Raw genomic sequence first — 16,337 nt, 5'->3', positions numbered from 1 at the left:
CTGTGCACCCCACATTTGACAAGACCTCAGCAGCAAATTTTGGTGAAATCCAAATTACTGTAACTCAGCTGTGGCACTGCTTGGCTCCTGCAAGCTCCAAGCCTAAGATGATTTTGATTTTTGCAGCACAACGTGCCTGTTGTTTAATCCTGACAGTCAGGCTGTGTGTCATGAGGTTGAGCCCAGAGCTCAATCAGTTCCAAATCTGGAAAAACACAATCAGCACACAGCAAAAAAAAAATAAAAAAACCCCAACCACTGGAGCTCTTAGTGGCTTTTGAAAGAGCTAAATTCTGTTCTGTGCCAGAAACTGCTCATTCAGAGGCTCATTGAGCTGCATTTCTGAGATATTTCTGAAAGGGAAGAAATGCAGCAAGAGCCTTCTAGCAAGGGAGAGCCTGTGTGTTAGAGCAGAACAGCTCAAAAATTCCATTTTTTTTAGTGATGAAAATACCTGGGCCAACCACCTGCTCATCACACCCACCTCTAGTGTTGCAGGATCCATTCCCTGCTGCATTTAAGGGAATATTTTGGGTACTTCCCACCCCAAAATGAGTGTGGGAAGAGAATGATGTGATCTTCAAACTGCTACTTGTCCTGCTCAGATTAAACCCAGCTGTAAAAATTCCTCAAGGTAAGAAATAACACAAATTTAGGCATAATGGACCTGTAGATTTTCACCTGTGTGTAAATCACCCTTTTCTCTCTCTCTGTCTTTGTTTAAAGATTTTTTTTTCCCCACCTAAATTCAATGTTTTTCCCTTTGCTGCAGCTATTCACAGTCTCAAGCTGAGCCGTAACCACGTGGACTGGCACAGTGTGGATGAAGTTTATCTGTACAGTGATGCCACCACATCCAAAATTGCAAGGACTGTTACACAAAAGTTGGGGTTTTCCAAAGGTAATCCTTCCCAGACTTTGTAAAGAATATTGAAAGTGCAATTTGAGGTTTGTTGCTTTAACCCCAAAAGGATATTTCAGATTTTAATATGAGTAGCCCACTTTTGGCCATTGCATTTTTTACTTCATGAGAGTGTTCAGAGTCCTTAGGTTGTGTAAATAATTGTAATTAGATGTGAATATTTTAATTTTTTAAAATTTACATTACATATTTAATTTATTTTAATTTTATTCCATATTTTGATGGGTTTGGATGCAGCAGTTAGCACTGCATAACAAATACATGAAAATATTACAGTGGTAGAGTCCAGAAGGTACTGTAAAATTAGAATTATTCCTGTAATAATGTAAGCATTACAGTTCCTTTTGCCTTCATTTTAATTAAGGCAAAATTTAAAATTTTCTTTTTAAAACCTTAATTTTACTGCTGGGTACTTACATATTGGGATGCATTTCTTAAATACATGACCATACCTTCCCTCTCCCCACCTTTTTTTCTGTTCATGAAACAGAAGCATGAGCTGACAGGAAAGGGCATTTAGACAGAAATTATTTCCAGGAGGAATTCAGGTTTGTTTAAGCTCAAAACTCCCAGTTAGAAAAGCAGCAAAGCTGAAATGGTTGGAAGAGAGGGTGGTGACTCTCAAGGAAAAATCAAATTATTGCCAGCTTAGAAAATGGGAGCTTGTCCTGTGCGGGACAGCAGAACAAGAACCTGCACATCTGCTTTGACAAGGTCAGGTCCCAGGTCTGACTTTAATCTGCATCCCTCTGCCCTGGAATTAATGCCCTCTTACCCCTCAGGATTCCTGGGTGAACACTTAATTAATGTTTCCTAAAAAAAATAACATAATTGAGTGCTTCAGTTGCAGAAGAAATGAAGTAATTTAGCCAGAACACCATTGGGATAATGTGTAATAAATAATATCTGTCCTAAATGGTTTGTGGGGGAGAAATAACAAAGAGAAGCTCACTTGTTAAATAAAACCTCAGGTGAAAAATGCCCTTAGTGGGTTTGGGGTGTTTCACTCCTCTTTAAATCCACAATAAGTTGTCAGTTCCAGTTTTTGAGGGCAGCTCTGGTGCCTGGTGTGGTCCCCTGCATGTCACTAGAGGGGGATGGAGGCACATTGTGCCCATGGCTTTGTCAGCACAGCAGGGAGAAAATGCCCTCACTCACCCTGGGGAATTGATTTTGAATTTGGCCACAGAGCTGGAGAATGAGGGGGGAAATTTCAGGTTGGATCAGCTCAAAATAAAACAAGTTATCCCTATCAAAATGATAAATTTTAAAGGTTTCCAACCAGCTCTCTTGATTGGGGTGGATAAATTGACAACATTTAATGTGGCCAAGTCATTTCCATGGTCCTTCCATGCTGTGGGAGACAGAGGGAATTCCATTGATTGAGACACCCAGGAGAAGGGTTTTGTGTTGTAAAAGTGTGTGCACATTTACACAACTGCTTTCTGAAGAGCTGATGTCCAAAACAGACCTGAAATCAATTCCCTGTGCTGTGGAAATGGATCTAGATATCACCTGGCTGCCCAAACCTTTCAGGCTTTTAAAAGTGCCTGTGTTTAAAAATAGGTGCTAATCCTTTAATTTTGTGATTCTGTATTATATAATCTGATTTTCAATGTGTTGGCCTGAGAAAAGCCAAGCTTCTGTCAGCAGAGGAGAGCCCTGCACTTGGCAGGATGTCACTGATGTGGGATAATGTTCCTCCTGCAGCTTCCAGCAGTGGCACAAGGCTACATAGAGGCTATGTAGAAGAAGCCACATTAGAAGACAAGCCACCCCAGACCAGTCACATCGTGTTTGTTGTGCATGGCATTGGGCAGAAGATGGACCAAGGAAGGATCATCAAAAACACAGCCATGTGAGTGCCTTGGAATGTTGGAAGGCTGTTGTTGTGAGTGGCAGCAGAGCCTTTGGGTTGGATCTTTTCCTTGTTTTCCTTCTCCTCCTCTTGTCCTGAGCCATTAATTTGTGTTGTGGGTACACTGGTTTTTATGTGAATTGGGATGAGAGCAGCTGTGAGCCAGAGGAGCAAAGGTTTATTCTGATTTTATCACCATTTTATCACTGGTTTTGTGACTTTTTGAGGAACTGGTCAAGAGGACACAGCCTCAGGTTGTACCAGAGCAGGTTCAACTTGGGCATCAGGAGGAATTTCTCCATGGAAAGGGTTGGAAGGGGCTGCCCAGGGAGGTTTGGATTCCCCATCCCTGCAGGTGCCCAAGGAATTCCTGGATGTGGCACTCAGAGCTCTGGGCTGGGGATTGGGCACAGCTTGGACTTGTTGACCTCAGAGATCTTTTCCAGCCCAAAGGAATCTGTGAAATTCTGGCTCCTGCTGAGCAGGGAGAGGTTTCTCATTTGGTCAAAGTTGAGGGGAATGTTATTTCTGAGTGAGACCTGGGTGAATGAAGTGCCTGACAGAATAACTGAGCAGAACATTTTTGATGAAGTGGAATGGGAAAGTAATTCCAGACTGGAAACTCTCAGAGCTCAGAATTGGGATAGTGGGCAAACAAACTGCATCCTGTGCAAGAGGGGGAGTGGGGAGGTGCAGGAATGTTGTCATTCCTGACAGGACAGAGCCCTTCATGGATGGGAGGCTGCTGATGGAGCTGTGCACAGAGCCTGGCTGAAAAGCAAAATGTGACCAAAATGCTGTGAAATCTTCACTGAGTGTCTTCTGTGGTTTGGGAATGATGTTTGCCAGAGCTGTGCTCCATTCCTGGGAGTGCTCAAGGTTCCCTGGTCTAGTGAGTGCCAGGGGTTGGAACTTCATGATCTGTCAGTCCTTTCCATGCCAAAGCAATCTGGGATTTTGTGCACCTGAAAAGATGGGTTTGAATCTTAGAAAAATATTATAAATTCCTGATGACAGGAATGAGGGGTGAGGTGGCACTGAGGAATCCTTCATTAGCTGAGAAGGTGTTAATTACAGATCTGGCTGGTTCAGTAGGTGTGTCCCAAACAGCTCCAGGTGCCATCAGCACTGACAAACCCTGTGAGGAGAGCTGGGATTTTGTGCTGGGAGCTTTGTCACCCTCTGCTTGCCTCCAGAATGTCACTGCAGGTCAGGGCAGTGTGCTCTGTGCCATCCTGTCACCAGCCTCTCGTGTCCCCACAGCTCTTTGTGCCACTCCAGTGTCCTCTGTGGGGCCAGGGTGAACCTTTTGATGTCACTTGTGTGTCATTTGTCACCTGAAATCACCAGCCTGCAGCTCCCCACCCCCTTTCCTGCTCTGCTCTTCACCTTGTTTAAGAGCCAGCAATCCAAAGCAGAGAGAAAAAGCCCTTGGTTCAAAGTTAGTCACAAAATGAATGTAAACACTTCAGTTTTTGTGATGGAATTACACTGGGAATGTAAATAGCCTCAGTATGAGCTGCTGTTCTAACAGTGACCAGAAATAAAACTTCAGCCTTGCAATCATTAAATATTTCTTCTTTATCTTTCTCCCTCCTCCGTTTTTCCATGGATACAGGGGTTACATGGATGGATTAACTCCAGCTCAGGTCACAGTGCAGAGATGTTCATTCCATAGGTCCTGCTCTAATTGACAGCCCAGCATATCAAATATTTTCTCAAAAAGGGACACAAGACTTTATGTGCTTCAGTAAATCTCACTCAGATCCTCAAGAAATACCAGACAGCATTGCATAGCCTTTTAAAATGCTAATTATTGGCATAAATTCTGCGTTCTGCACAGAATTTGCAAATTAAAGCATCATTTTAGATTGAAGTATCTTTTTTTCTTTTCCTTTTTTTTTTTTAATAACCACTTAAATCTTTACCAGTGAGGAATGTCCCATATGTTCCAGGGAGAGGTTTCAGAAGGAATGTCTGCCAAGCTCTCACACTTTCTGTTAGCACCTTCATCCCTGATATTTGTGTGGTGTTTGGCTTTTGGGGTGGTTTTTTTACATGCTTTTCCATTAGGCACACGGTGGTGCCTTTTGAAAAGGAAAATTATTATTTCTGACCATTCACACTTTGAAGTCAGACTGTGGAGAGGAGATGTCAGTGGGGTTATTTTGCCTTTTGAATGCACATTTTTTAGCAGGAAACCTGTGGCTGGACCCCACCAGAGCTCATTTGACACCTTCTGTCCTCAGGTTCCCACCTTGAGCAAATGCTGCTGCATCATTAGACAGATCCTGCTGTTACAGAGATGAAAACAGAACCCTTGTCCAGGGAAATTCCAAATTATCCACACTAATTTCGTTAAGGACTGCAGCTCAATCTCCTTATTAGTGTGGCTGGATGCTGTGGTTGCAGGGTGTCCTGTGAGTAGGTAAATGGAAAAGATGCATTTATGGATGCTTGGATGAGCAGGCCTGTGCTGGATGTGACATAATTTTTGTTTTTTCTCTGTGTAGTTAAACACATTTATTATCTAAATGTAGCTCAGCAGCTGGTGCAACAAGCTGCTCCTGTCAGCACTGATATTCTCTGGGAGCTGTCTGGGAAGATTCAGTCCCTCCTCCAGGCTGGAGCAGTGATTCAGCTGCCCCAGCATGAGCAGGATGATGTGTGCTGAGCTGAGGTGGTACCACAGGGATGGGCATTTGAGGGAGAAAGCTTTGCAGTCTGCATTTCTTCCTAACCAGGGTGTTTTGGCAGAATGTTCCTTAGTTGGAGGGCTTTTATTTGCCATCAGGTGCAGAATCCTGGAATTCCTTGGTTTGTGATAAGGCAGGGTGTTAGCTTCAAAATAAATCTCTTTTGATGTGTTTTTGCTGTGCACTCTCACACATTCTTCTTTGGAGTGTATTTTTTCATTCTTTCAGAAGGTCATCTGTGGTTCTGTTGGATTTGTGGGTGAATGTTGTTACACAAATAGAGTATAATTCAGAATCATGGGATGGTTTGGGTTGGAAGGGAGTTTAAAACTCATCCCATTCCTTTGGCAGGGACAACTTCCTCTGTCCCAGGCTGCTCCAAGCCCTGTCCAACCTGGCCTGGGACACTTCCCAGGGGCAGCCACACCTTCTCTGGGTGCCTTGTGCCAGGGCCTCACCCTCCCAGGGAACAATTCCCAATTCCCAATCTCCCACCCATCCCTGCCCTCTGGCAGTGAAGCCATTCCCTGTGTCCTGTCCCTCCATCCCTTGTCCCCAGTCCCTCCCCAGCTCTCCTGAAGGTTCTGCCACATTTTGTCACCCCTAACACCCCATGCAATTCTCTTCTCCAGGCTGAACATTCCCAACTTTCCCATCCTTCCCTCCTAGGAGAGATGCTCCATCCCTCTGGTGATCTTGCAGCTCCCCTCTGGACATCTAGGAATGTTTTTATCCAACCTCCTTTGCAAAGCTCTTGTTGTTTCACCTGACCCAGCTGAAAACCTTCAGACCTTTCACCTGCCTTAGGCTGGGCTCAGAGCTTTAGGCTGAGCTAAATTTCATCAGCTCCTGTGCCTGGGGGATGAGGGAAGTGACTCTCCTGTGTTTTTCCATCCCAGCTGCAGTGTTGTGTCACTTCTGGGCTGCTCTCAGCCTGAAGCTGGGCTCTGCCTCTGTCTGAATCTCCTGTTTGGATTCCAAAATCCCATTTGTGCTGCTGCTCATAGCTCAAGAATTGCTGCCTGCACAAGCACAGCATCTTGGCCTAATCACCAATTACATTTTTATTGCAAGACCCATTAGAAAGAATTTTAATTGTGGATTATCATTAGGATAATTACTTTGGAATAGCTATTTTGGTACATTTCCATTGATATGCAAGCCTGGGCAGAGCCTCTCAGAAGCTTTTCACTGCATTAATGTGTGCTGCTGGAATCTCAAATGAAGATTTTCCTGTAAAATCTTTTCTGTAATTTTAGCTCTTCAGGTATTTGGTAGCTTTGCATTCCATTTAAATGCTTGCATTGCATTAAATACATACCAGATACTTGTTTTTCATCCTTTGGTGCAGGTATTAATTCTGAATTAAGCACCCAACTGGTAAATATTGGCTTACAGGTTTCAACTTGAGCCTGTCTTGCAAGAGAAGTTCAGGCCAAGAGGTAAAAGGTGATGGTTAGGGCATGAAGTGCTTTTGGAACAGCTTGTTTTGTGTAAATTCATTACCTAACACATAAGTTGTGTTAGGTAATAAATATAATAAGGTAATAAAGCTGCATGTTGAACAGCCTGTTCAGGATTTGGGTGTATCCCCAGGGCTGCTCCCATTCCCAGCCTCCCCCCATCCCTTGTTTGTGCCTTTTCCCTGCCCACACCATCCCAGCTGGAAACTGGATCACTCCAGGTGCTGTGAAAATGTGGGATTCCCTCTGGAAGATGGGGGTGAGGAGTTGGCAGGGGGGACAGGGAGTGCCTGCAGTGCTCTGTGCCAGCTCCTCCCTGCAGGGCAAACCTTCCTGCCCCTTGGAGAGCAGTGCTGGAAGAGCCTGGATCTCCCAGGATTGTCCCAGGATCCTGTGATCAACCAACAAAGCAGCTTCAGTCCCTCTGGTCATGAAGAATTATCCTTCAAAAGGATGGAATGTGAATCCCAAAAGGATGGAGGGTGAATCCCAAAGGGATGGAGGGTGAATCCCAAAAGGATGGAGGGTGAATCCCAAAAAGATGGAGGGTGAATCCCAAAAGGATGGAGAGTGAATCCCAAAAGGATGGAGGGTGAATCCCAAAAGGAGGGAGGGTGAATCCCAAAAGGATATGTGAATCCCAAAAGGATGGAGGGTGAATCCCAATGGGATGGAGGATGAATCCCAATAGGAGGGAGTGTGAATCCCAAAAGGAGGGAATGTGAATCCCAAAAGGGTGGAATGTGAATCCCAAAAGGATGGAGGGTGAATCCCAACAGGATGGAGTGTGAATCCCAAAAGGATGGAGGGTGAATCCCAAAAGGAGGGAGGGTGAATCCCAAATGGATGGAATGTGAATCCTAATAGGATGGAGGGTGAATCCCAAAAGGAGGGAGAGTGAATCCCAAAAGGATGGAATGTGAATCCCAAAAGGATGGAGGGTGAATCCCAATGGGATGGAGGATGAATCCCAATAGGATGGAGTGTGAATCCCAAAAGGAGGGAATGTGAATCCCAAAAAAATGGAGGGTGAATCCCAAAAGGATGGAGGGTGAATCCCAAAAGGATGGAGGGTGAATCCCAAAAGGATGGAATGTGAATCCCAGAAGGAAGGAGGGTGAATCCCTGTCGTGCTTCCTTTGTTTGCATCCTGGAGTTTCCATCTCTGCTGTGCAGGAGGATGAGTCTGGCTATGTCAGGGAGCACCAATTTTCCCAGCAGTTTCCTGGGAGCAGCAGTGGCAGGACATGACTTGTGTGTTGCTCTTTGGCATTTCTGAGCTCAGTTTGGGAGCAGCCACCCTCCCATTTCCTCATCTCTCAGCACATCCCCGTTTTTCTTACTCGTGCCTGCTGCTCTCACTTCAGCTTAGCAAACTCAGCCCAAGCCAGCCCTGAATTTCCTCAATAAAGTGGAATTATTTCCTCAAGGAGGCAGTGAGGGCTGGTTTGAGGGAACTCCAGCGGGATGAGAGCAGCTGGGGAATGATTTAGAACCCCAGTCACCAGTTGTGGCACCAAAATCCAGGAATGGATCCACATGCTGTGCAGGGAACAGTGAGAACTGTGGTGGGTTTTTCTGGGAATATCCCATTGCCCTTTCTTTCAGCATCAGGGATAAAGGGTATGACTTTAAACTGGCACATAGGGCAGGTTTAGAGGAAATAATAGGAAAAAATTCCTCACTGAGAGGATGGAACTGAGGAAGAGGTTGCCCAGGTGGCTGCCCCATCCCTGGAATGCCCAAGGCCAGGTTGGAGAGGGTTTGGAGCACCCTGGGACAGGGGAAGGTGTCCCTGCCCTGGCAGGGATGGGACTGGATGAGCTTTAAGGTTCCTTCCAACCCAAACCATTCTGGGATTCTGTGATTTTATGAAATCAAGAGTTTAGAGTAAGAAGCTGGCATGTTTAAGGTTTAAATTAAAGCCCATTCCCTCTTTCTCTCTCATGGACCATCTGACTGAATAGAGTCTGCAAAGATGACTTGAAAGTAAAATGAATTGTTTCTTCAAGCTTTCAGGCATTTTGCTCTGTTAACATCAGCATCATTCTGCAAAATTTGGGAAGTAGCTGAAGTTAACTCAGTTTGCAGCTCCCTATTTTTAATGGAATATTTGCAAATCACAGAACTAGTAGCATGAGATGTAAAAAACCCTGCAGTAATAATTCTAAATATGTTAAATATCTCTGGAATATACTCAATTTAAGCAAGGACGTATATCTGTGAAAATATGGGGTTGTTATTTATTATTTTAATCAGGGAAAGGCAGCCAGGCACATTTTATTTATGGTGAATCTCAAAGTACCTATTTTCAGGCCATTACTTCTTGCATGGAAAATAGCAATATGTCAGAATTCTTTCTAAGGTGTGCATTGCATCTGTGCATGAGTGGGGGTTTTTTTCTTAGAAAAATCATAAATTAGAGTTGTTTCCTTGTGTTTCAATGCATAGCTTCAAATAATGTTGCTCTGGAGTCAGTATTTCAGCAGGCATTTGTATCAGGTGAATTCTCTGCCTGTTTAGATGAGGATTTATGACTTCTGTTGGTGCTGATTTAACAAGAGAGTAGAGAGATTTACCATCTAATAACATTTTGAACAGAAATTTATTTTTAGGAACAAGAAGAAGAAAAAAATCCTAACCCCATCTTTGTAGCAGAGCAGATAAGCAGGTGTGTGTGCTGGGGGGCTGCAGGTGTCTGCAGCTGCATTGCCTGGAAATTGCACCCAGTTTTCCTCAGGATTTCTGTCTGATCAGGATGAGTGGGGGTGCACTGGGAATTGCAGTGATTCCTGTGAGCAGGAGATGGATGTGCATTGCTGCTGGGAGATAATGAGAGGGTGAGTGCAGCTCTGACAGCCTGGGACACCCATGGGGTGACAGGTGACAAAAATGGGGTGGAACAGAGATTTTTGTGCACTGGTACCAGGATGAGCCTGCTGAGAAAGGGTGGATCCTCTATTTGAAATGGAGAATGTAAACCCCCTCCCTCCAAATTATTACAATTTTGAAATCAAGGGGCTCTCAGGCAAAGATATGGGAATTAGGAATAACAGTTCTTTACTAGGGAAATTAAAATAGAAATACAGTACTACAAAGAACAAACCCCAAACCCTGACACAGTCAGAGTACAGCCTGACACCCGTCAGGCAGGGTGTTGGCAGCAGTCCCATTCCATGGTGGCTGCATCCTCCTGCAGTGACAGATGTGGCTCAGCTGGAGCAGTGCTCCTGTACAAGGTGCAGTTTCCCTCCGGAGCTCCAGTGGGGATGTGGAGAAATCCGGTTTTCCTCTGGAGTCCAGTGGAGAAAGGGGCTCCCTTAGTGTCCCAAAACCTCTGTTTTTATCTTGGTAAGAAATGTTGGGCTCTTCCCCCTGGCTGGAGCAACTCCCAATGGGATGCAGTAATTTTATCAGTGCCACAGTGGGACTCAATGGCCATGAGCAGAAAATGACTGGCTGGAGGAAGGATGGGGTGTGAAAAGATAAAGAACACTGCCCTGCCTGGTTTATAAACCATGGCCATGAACAGGAGATATCCCATGGAGATAAAGAACACTGCCCCAGCTGGTTTATAAACCATGGCCATGAACAGGAGATATCCCATGAGATAAAGAACACTGCCCCAGCTGGTTTATAAACCATGGCCATGAACAGGAGATATCCCATGGAGATAAAGAACACTGCCCCAGCTGGTTTCAATGGATGCCCATTAGCAGAATATCTCCCACAGAGATCAGGATCACTGCCCCACCCTCAACAGATGGTGACAGAACAGACACCTTTGATCACACCCTGGATTGTAACCCAAGAAAAAAGTCCCTTCCAAATCAAACCCTTCTGGGATTTTCCAGGCTGAGGATGATTGTGCTGGAGGCAGGAGCTCAGCTGGGCAGCCCTGAGCTGAACCCACATCTGAGAAAAATGAAGCTTTGCATTTCCAAAGGTCTGGATCAGGACACAGAGCCAGCACAGTTTTTAGGAGGGGAGATCTGAAGCTTTTCCCAAAAGGTTTGGCAGAACTGCAAGGCCACATTGTTTTCTCCAAATTCCCATTTCTTGCTTTGACTTTTATATTAAAAAAACCTCTGAGTCAGTTTATGAACAGCTTTAATAAGAACTGGACCCTTTCAGGCAGCAGAAAGCTCTGTAGGTTTTGTATTTAAAGATTTAAAGATATAGGGTTGTCTAATAGCACAATACTTCCAGCTGCTACTGTTGTATAAATTAAGTGGATGTTTTTTCCTGCTCTGATATTTACCATTATTTACCATTTCCTTCACCTCAAGTAGTTGCTGTGTAAAATTCTGTGCTTTGTTCATACAAATATTTCTATGCTTCTGCTTTTAAGCTGAGCAGCTTTAATTCACTGCCTGGCTAGTTTCCTCCTGAGTTGAATTCTGAATTCTTTTTTGCTGGTGTCGAGCTTTAACCCCAACCTGAAGCTGCAGTGGAGTGGGGAGGAGAATTGGGAAGAGGTAAAACCCATGGGTTGAGATGAGAACAGTTTAAAAAATAAAAATAAAAATAAAAATAAATTAAAATAATTATAATTATAATTATATGGAAAAAAATCCAGAAATAATTCTGGATCAGCTCTCCTGGCCGTGTTTCCCCCTCCCCCAGCTTCTTGTGCAGCTCCTTGTTGGCAGAGCCACTGAAATCCCTGATTTAGGGTAAGCACTCTAATTTTCTCATCTTTATAATCTAGAAATTAATTTATTAATAATTTTTATATTGATTTTCTATCCACTCGAATTTTCTCTTCTTTATCATCTAGAAATCAATTTCATTAATAAATTTTATATTCATTTTATACCCACTCAAATTTTCTCTTATCATCTAGAAATTGATTTTATTAATAAATTTTATATTTAATTTTATATTTAATCCACTCAAATTTTCTCTTCTTTATAATCTAGAAATTAATTTTATTAATAGATTTTATATAAATTTTACAGTTAATCCACTCGAATTTTCTCTTTTTTATATCTAGAAATTTTATTAATAAATTGTATATCCACTCAAATTTTCTTTATCATCTAGAAATTGATTTTATTAATAAATTTCATAGTGATTTTATATCCACTCGAATTTTCTCTTCTTTATCATGTAGAAATTTATTTCATTAATAAATTTTATATTCATTTTATACCCCCTCGAATTTTCTCTTGTCATCTAGAAATTGATTTTATTAATAGATTTTATATTCATTTTATATTTAATCCACTCAAATTCTCTCTTCTTTGTAATCTAGAAATTAATTTTATTAATAGATTTTATATTAATTTTACAGATAATCCACTTGAAATTTCTCTTCTTTATCATCTAGAAATTGATTCTATTAATAAATTTTATATTCATTTTATATTTAATCCACTCAAATTCTCTCTTCTTTATAATCTAGAAATTAATTTTATTAATAGATTTTATATAAATTTTACAGTTAATCCACTCGAATTTTCTCTTTTTTATATCTAGAAACTTTATTAATAAATTTTATATCCACTCAAATTTTCTTTATCATCTAGAAATTGATTTTATTAATAAATTTCATGTTAATTTTACATGCACTTGAATTTTCTCTTCTTTCTCACGTAGAAATTCCCTGCTGAAGTTGCCCTGCTGTGTGTGGGGGTGCCAGGGGGGGTTTTGTGCTTGGGTCAGCTCAGCCTTGAACCAACCCTGATTTGAGCAGATCCTCTTGCTGAATTTTTTCCCCTTTTCATGGAAGGATATTCTGCTTTATTTGAACCTTTGCCATCTCGTTGGACAGGACTCCAGGAGATTAGGGGTGCAATCACACCAGCCTTTAAAAATAGAGATGCTGAGCACTTGCATTTCTGTTTGCACAGCCCTGCAGTAACTGCTTTGGAAAAAAAAAATGGATGTAAAGGATGTCAAGGATGCTGCTTCCCTTTCCCCATTTTTTTCTCCCTTTCCCCCATTTTTTCCTTTCCCTGCTTTTTTCCCTTCCCCCATTTTCCCCTTTTTTCCTTCCCCCCTTTTCTTCCCCCTTTTTCACCCTTTCCCCCTTTTTTCCTTTCTCTGCTTTTTTTCCCTTTATTCCTTCCCCCTTTCTCTTCCTCCTTTTTTTCTCACTTTCCCCCTTTTTTCCTCTGCTTTTTTCCCCATCCCCATTTTTCCCTTTCCCTTTTTTCTCCCCTCTTTTTTCTTCCTCCTTTTTTTCTCACTTTCTCCCTTTTTTCCTTTCTCTGCTTTTTTCCCCTTTTTTCCTTCCCCCTTTTTCTGCCTTTCCCCTTTTTTCCTTTCTCTGCTTTTTTCCCCATCTCCCATTTTCCCCTTTCCCTTTTTCCTTCCCCTCATTCTTCTTCCTCCATTTTTTCTCACTTTCTCCCTTTTTTCCTTCCCCTCTTTTTTCCTTTCTCTGCTTTTTTCCCTTCCCCCATTTCCCCCTTTTTCTCCCTTTCCCCTTTTTTCCTTCCTCTGCTTTTTTTCCCTCCCCCATTTTTCCCTTTCTCTTTTTTTCCTTCCCCTCTATTTTCTTCCCTCTTTTTTTCTCAGTTTTTTCCTTTTCCCCTTTTTTCCTTTCCCTGCTCTTTTCTCTTCCCTGTTTTCTCTTTTTTCCTTCCCCTTTTTTATTCACTTTCCCCTTTTTTCCTTCCCCCTTTTACTTTTTCTCCCTTTTCCCCCTTTTCTCTCCTTTTTCTCCTTCCCCCTCTCATTCCTTTCTCCTTTTTTCCCCTTTCCCAACTTTTCTTTCACCCTTTCCCCATTTCATTTCCCTTCCCCCTTTTTTCCTCCCCATTCCTCCTTTTTCCTTACATCAGAAAATCAGTGTCAGTGATGGAAAAATGTTTTCACTGCCTCTCTCAAAAATGTGGTACAGAATTAATCTGCTTTTTTTAGTAGCATAATGAATATTTCCTGGGGAAAAATAAAATAAAACAAAACAAAAAAACACGAAAAACAAAACAACAACAACAAATTGTGGGGGTTTTGTTGTTATTTTTGTTTGGTTGTGGGGTTTTTTTTGGTTTTGTTTTGTTTTGGGGGTTTTTTTGTTTGTTTTTTGTTTTTCCAAACCATTGACTTTCATACTTCTTCCCCATCCTCCTCCTTTCCAAGACAGAGTTTTGGCAGAGTTATCCAGATAAGGTTTTTTTTGGGTAGTGCAGGAATGCCCAGAATGGAGCAGCTGAAACCTGAATTCCTGTCCCAGGTGTTGGAAATGATTTATCCTGAACTGTCTCATTTCTCCTGGAGCATTTAATGCATCCAAGGAAAATGCCTCAGCTCAGGGATTAAACTCTCTAAAAAGCATTTGGACAAGTGGAAGATTAATGGCATTGTGCCTTTGGTTGTAGAATTAACTAAAAGAGAGTTGCTTTGAAAATAGGGGGGGAAAAGGCATTGAAAACACTGAAATAAATAAAAAACTTGATGCTTGGAACTGGGAACCAAGTGCTGGAAACCCAGCACTGAAGTTGGATTTGGTTTGTTGTGCTCAGCTTCAAAACTGGGAATTTTTGGGCCAGGATTCAGGTAAAGGAAAGAAAGGAAAATAAAACATTTCCTGGCTTTGGATGCTGAGTGGTGTTGATAGAATGCCTGGATATTTAATATTTTGTCTGATTTCATGCTGGTTTTCCTTTTTCAGTGATGGGATTTTCACACAACACAAAGTGATGTTTTTAAAAGAACATAATTTACCATTATTCCCATTTTCCCCAAACAACAGAGAGGGTCAGAGATACTTTGGGGTTGAGGTATTTTAAGTTTTTCTCATCCCTTTAGAGAGGTGCAGCAATGTTCATGTTCAGATATGCTGTAAAAATGAAAAGCCTTTTAAAAGCCTCTCCATCTGCTCCTGCAAGTTAAAATACTCATAAGTGATTTTGTTTCTCACCCTTGGAGCTCTCAAGCCTTCCAGTTCAGTGTGTAAAATTAAAGTAAAATTCTGCTCTTTCAAACCACGTTTTTAAGAGTTTTCTTTGTGTTTAAAAGCACTGAATTGTCCTCCTTCTGTACAGATCAAATGGTTGATTTCAGTGGATTCTAGATTTCAAAGCAGACGTGAAATTTCTATTTTCTGATTTTCCAGTTCTTTTCTAATTTTCTAATCCTTGCCTTTCACATTCAGCCCCAAACCCACCAGAATTAAGATCCCTTTGAACTGAATGTGGGTGGATTATGTTAAACCCATGCTGTGATGCATTCACACTCCTTTGAGCATGCAATGCACAGAATTTTTTTTTCATTATGTCAGAGTGTAAGTATTTCATAATAAAAACTTGAAAATTGAGGAAATTACAGTAATTTCACGATGATAAGCCGCACCATTTTGACTAAAATTTTGGTCCAAACCCAAAGTGCGGCTTAAACAGGTGTGGCTTATATATGGACAAAGAAGGAAAAGTTGCTGTTTTAGTTTGGAGGACAGGTGTCTGCTGAGAAAGGCAGGAGCTTCTCTTTGAAATGGAGAATGTAAACCCCCTCCCTCCAAATTATTATAATTTTGAAATCAAGGGGCTCTCAGGCAAAGATATGGGAATTAGGAATAACAGTTCTTTACTAGGGAAATTAAAATAGAAATACAGCACTACAAAGAACAAACCCCAAACCCTGACACAGTCAGAGTACAGCCTGACACCCGTCAGGCAGGGTGTTGGCAGCAGTCCCATCCCATGGTGGCTGCATCCTCCTGCAGTGACAGATGTGGCTCAGCTGGAGCAGTGCTCCTGTACAAGGTGCAGTTTCCCTCTAAAGCTCCAGTGGGGATGTGGAGAAATCCAGTTTTCCTCTGGAGTCCAGTGGAGAAAGGGGCTCCCTTAGTGTCCCAAAACCTCTGTTTTTATCTTGGTAAGAAATGTTGGGCTCTTCCCCCTGGCTGGAGCAACTCCCAATGGGATGCACTAATTTTATAAGTCCCACAGTGGGACTCAATGGCCATGAGCAGAAAATGACTGGCTGGAGGAAGGATGGGCTGTGAAAAGATAAAGAACACTGCCCCAGCTGGTTTATAAACCATGGCCATGAACAGGAGATATCCCATGAGATAAAGAACACTGCCCCAGCTGGTTTATAAACCATGGCCATGAACAGGAGATATCCCATGAGATAAAGAACACTGCCCCAGCTGGTTTCAATGGATGCCCATTAACAGAATATCTCCCACAGAGATCAGGATCACTGCCCCACCCTCAACAGATGGTGACAGAACAGACACCTTTGATCACACTCTGTGTTGTAATGTGCGGAAATGGGTTGTTCCAGGACTAGTCTTTACAGGAAAACACGAATTTCTTTTTTGCAGGATGCGAGACACTGCAAGGAAAGTGGAAGAAAAGTATTTTTCCAATCTTGCAACGCACGTGGAATTCCTTCCAGTGGAGTGGAGATCAAAGCTGACCCTGGATGGAGGTACAGCACTGGAT

At 42.3% G+C, this 16,337-nt stretch overlaps 1 protein-coding gene across 1 annotated transcript in view; it reads left to right on the top strand.

The window, feature by feature from the left end:
* Positions 1-16,337, top strand: part of DDHD1 (DDHD domain containing 1) — a 65,415-nt gene that overhangs the window by 24,969 nt on the left and 24,109 nt on the right. Inside the window, exons 3-5 of the mRNA XM_033063576.2 lie at positions 773-901; positions 2,633-2,780; positions 16,217-16,323. Of these exons, the coding sequence (XP_032919467.1) occupies positions 773-901; positions 2,633-2,780; positions 16,217-16,323 (384 nt within the window). The remainder of the gene's footprint in view (positions 1-772; positions 902-2,632; positions 2,781-16,216; positions 16,324-16,337) is intronic.

This window comes from Catharus ustulatus, chromosome 6 (genome assembly GCF_009819885.2).
Source record: "Catharus ustulatus isolate bCatUst1 chromosome 6, bCatUst1.pri.v2, whole genome shotgun sequence".
NCBI lineage: Eukaryota > Metazoa > Chordata > Aves > Passeriformes > Turdidae > Catharus > Catharus ustulatus.
The sequence above is the reverse complement of the archived record's forward strand: the minus strand, read 5'-3'. Positions and strand labels throughout refer to the sequence as shown.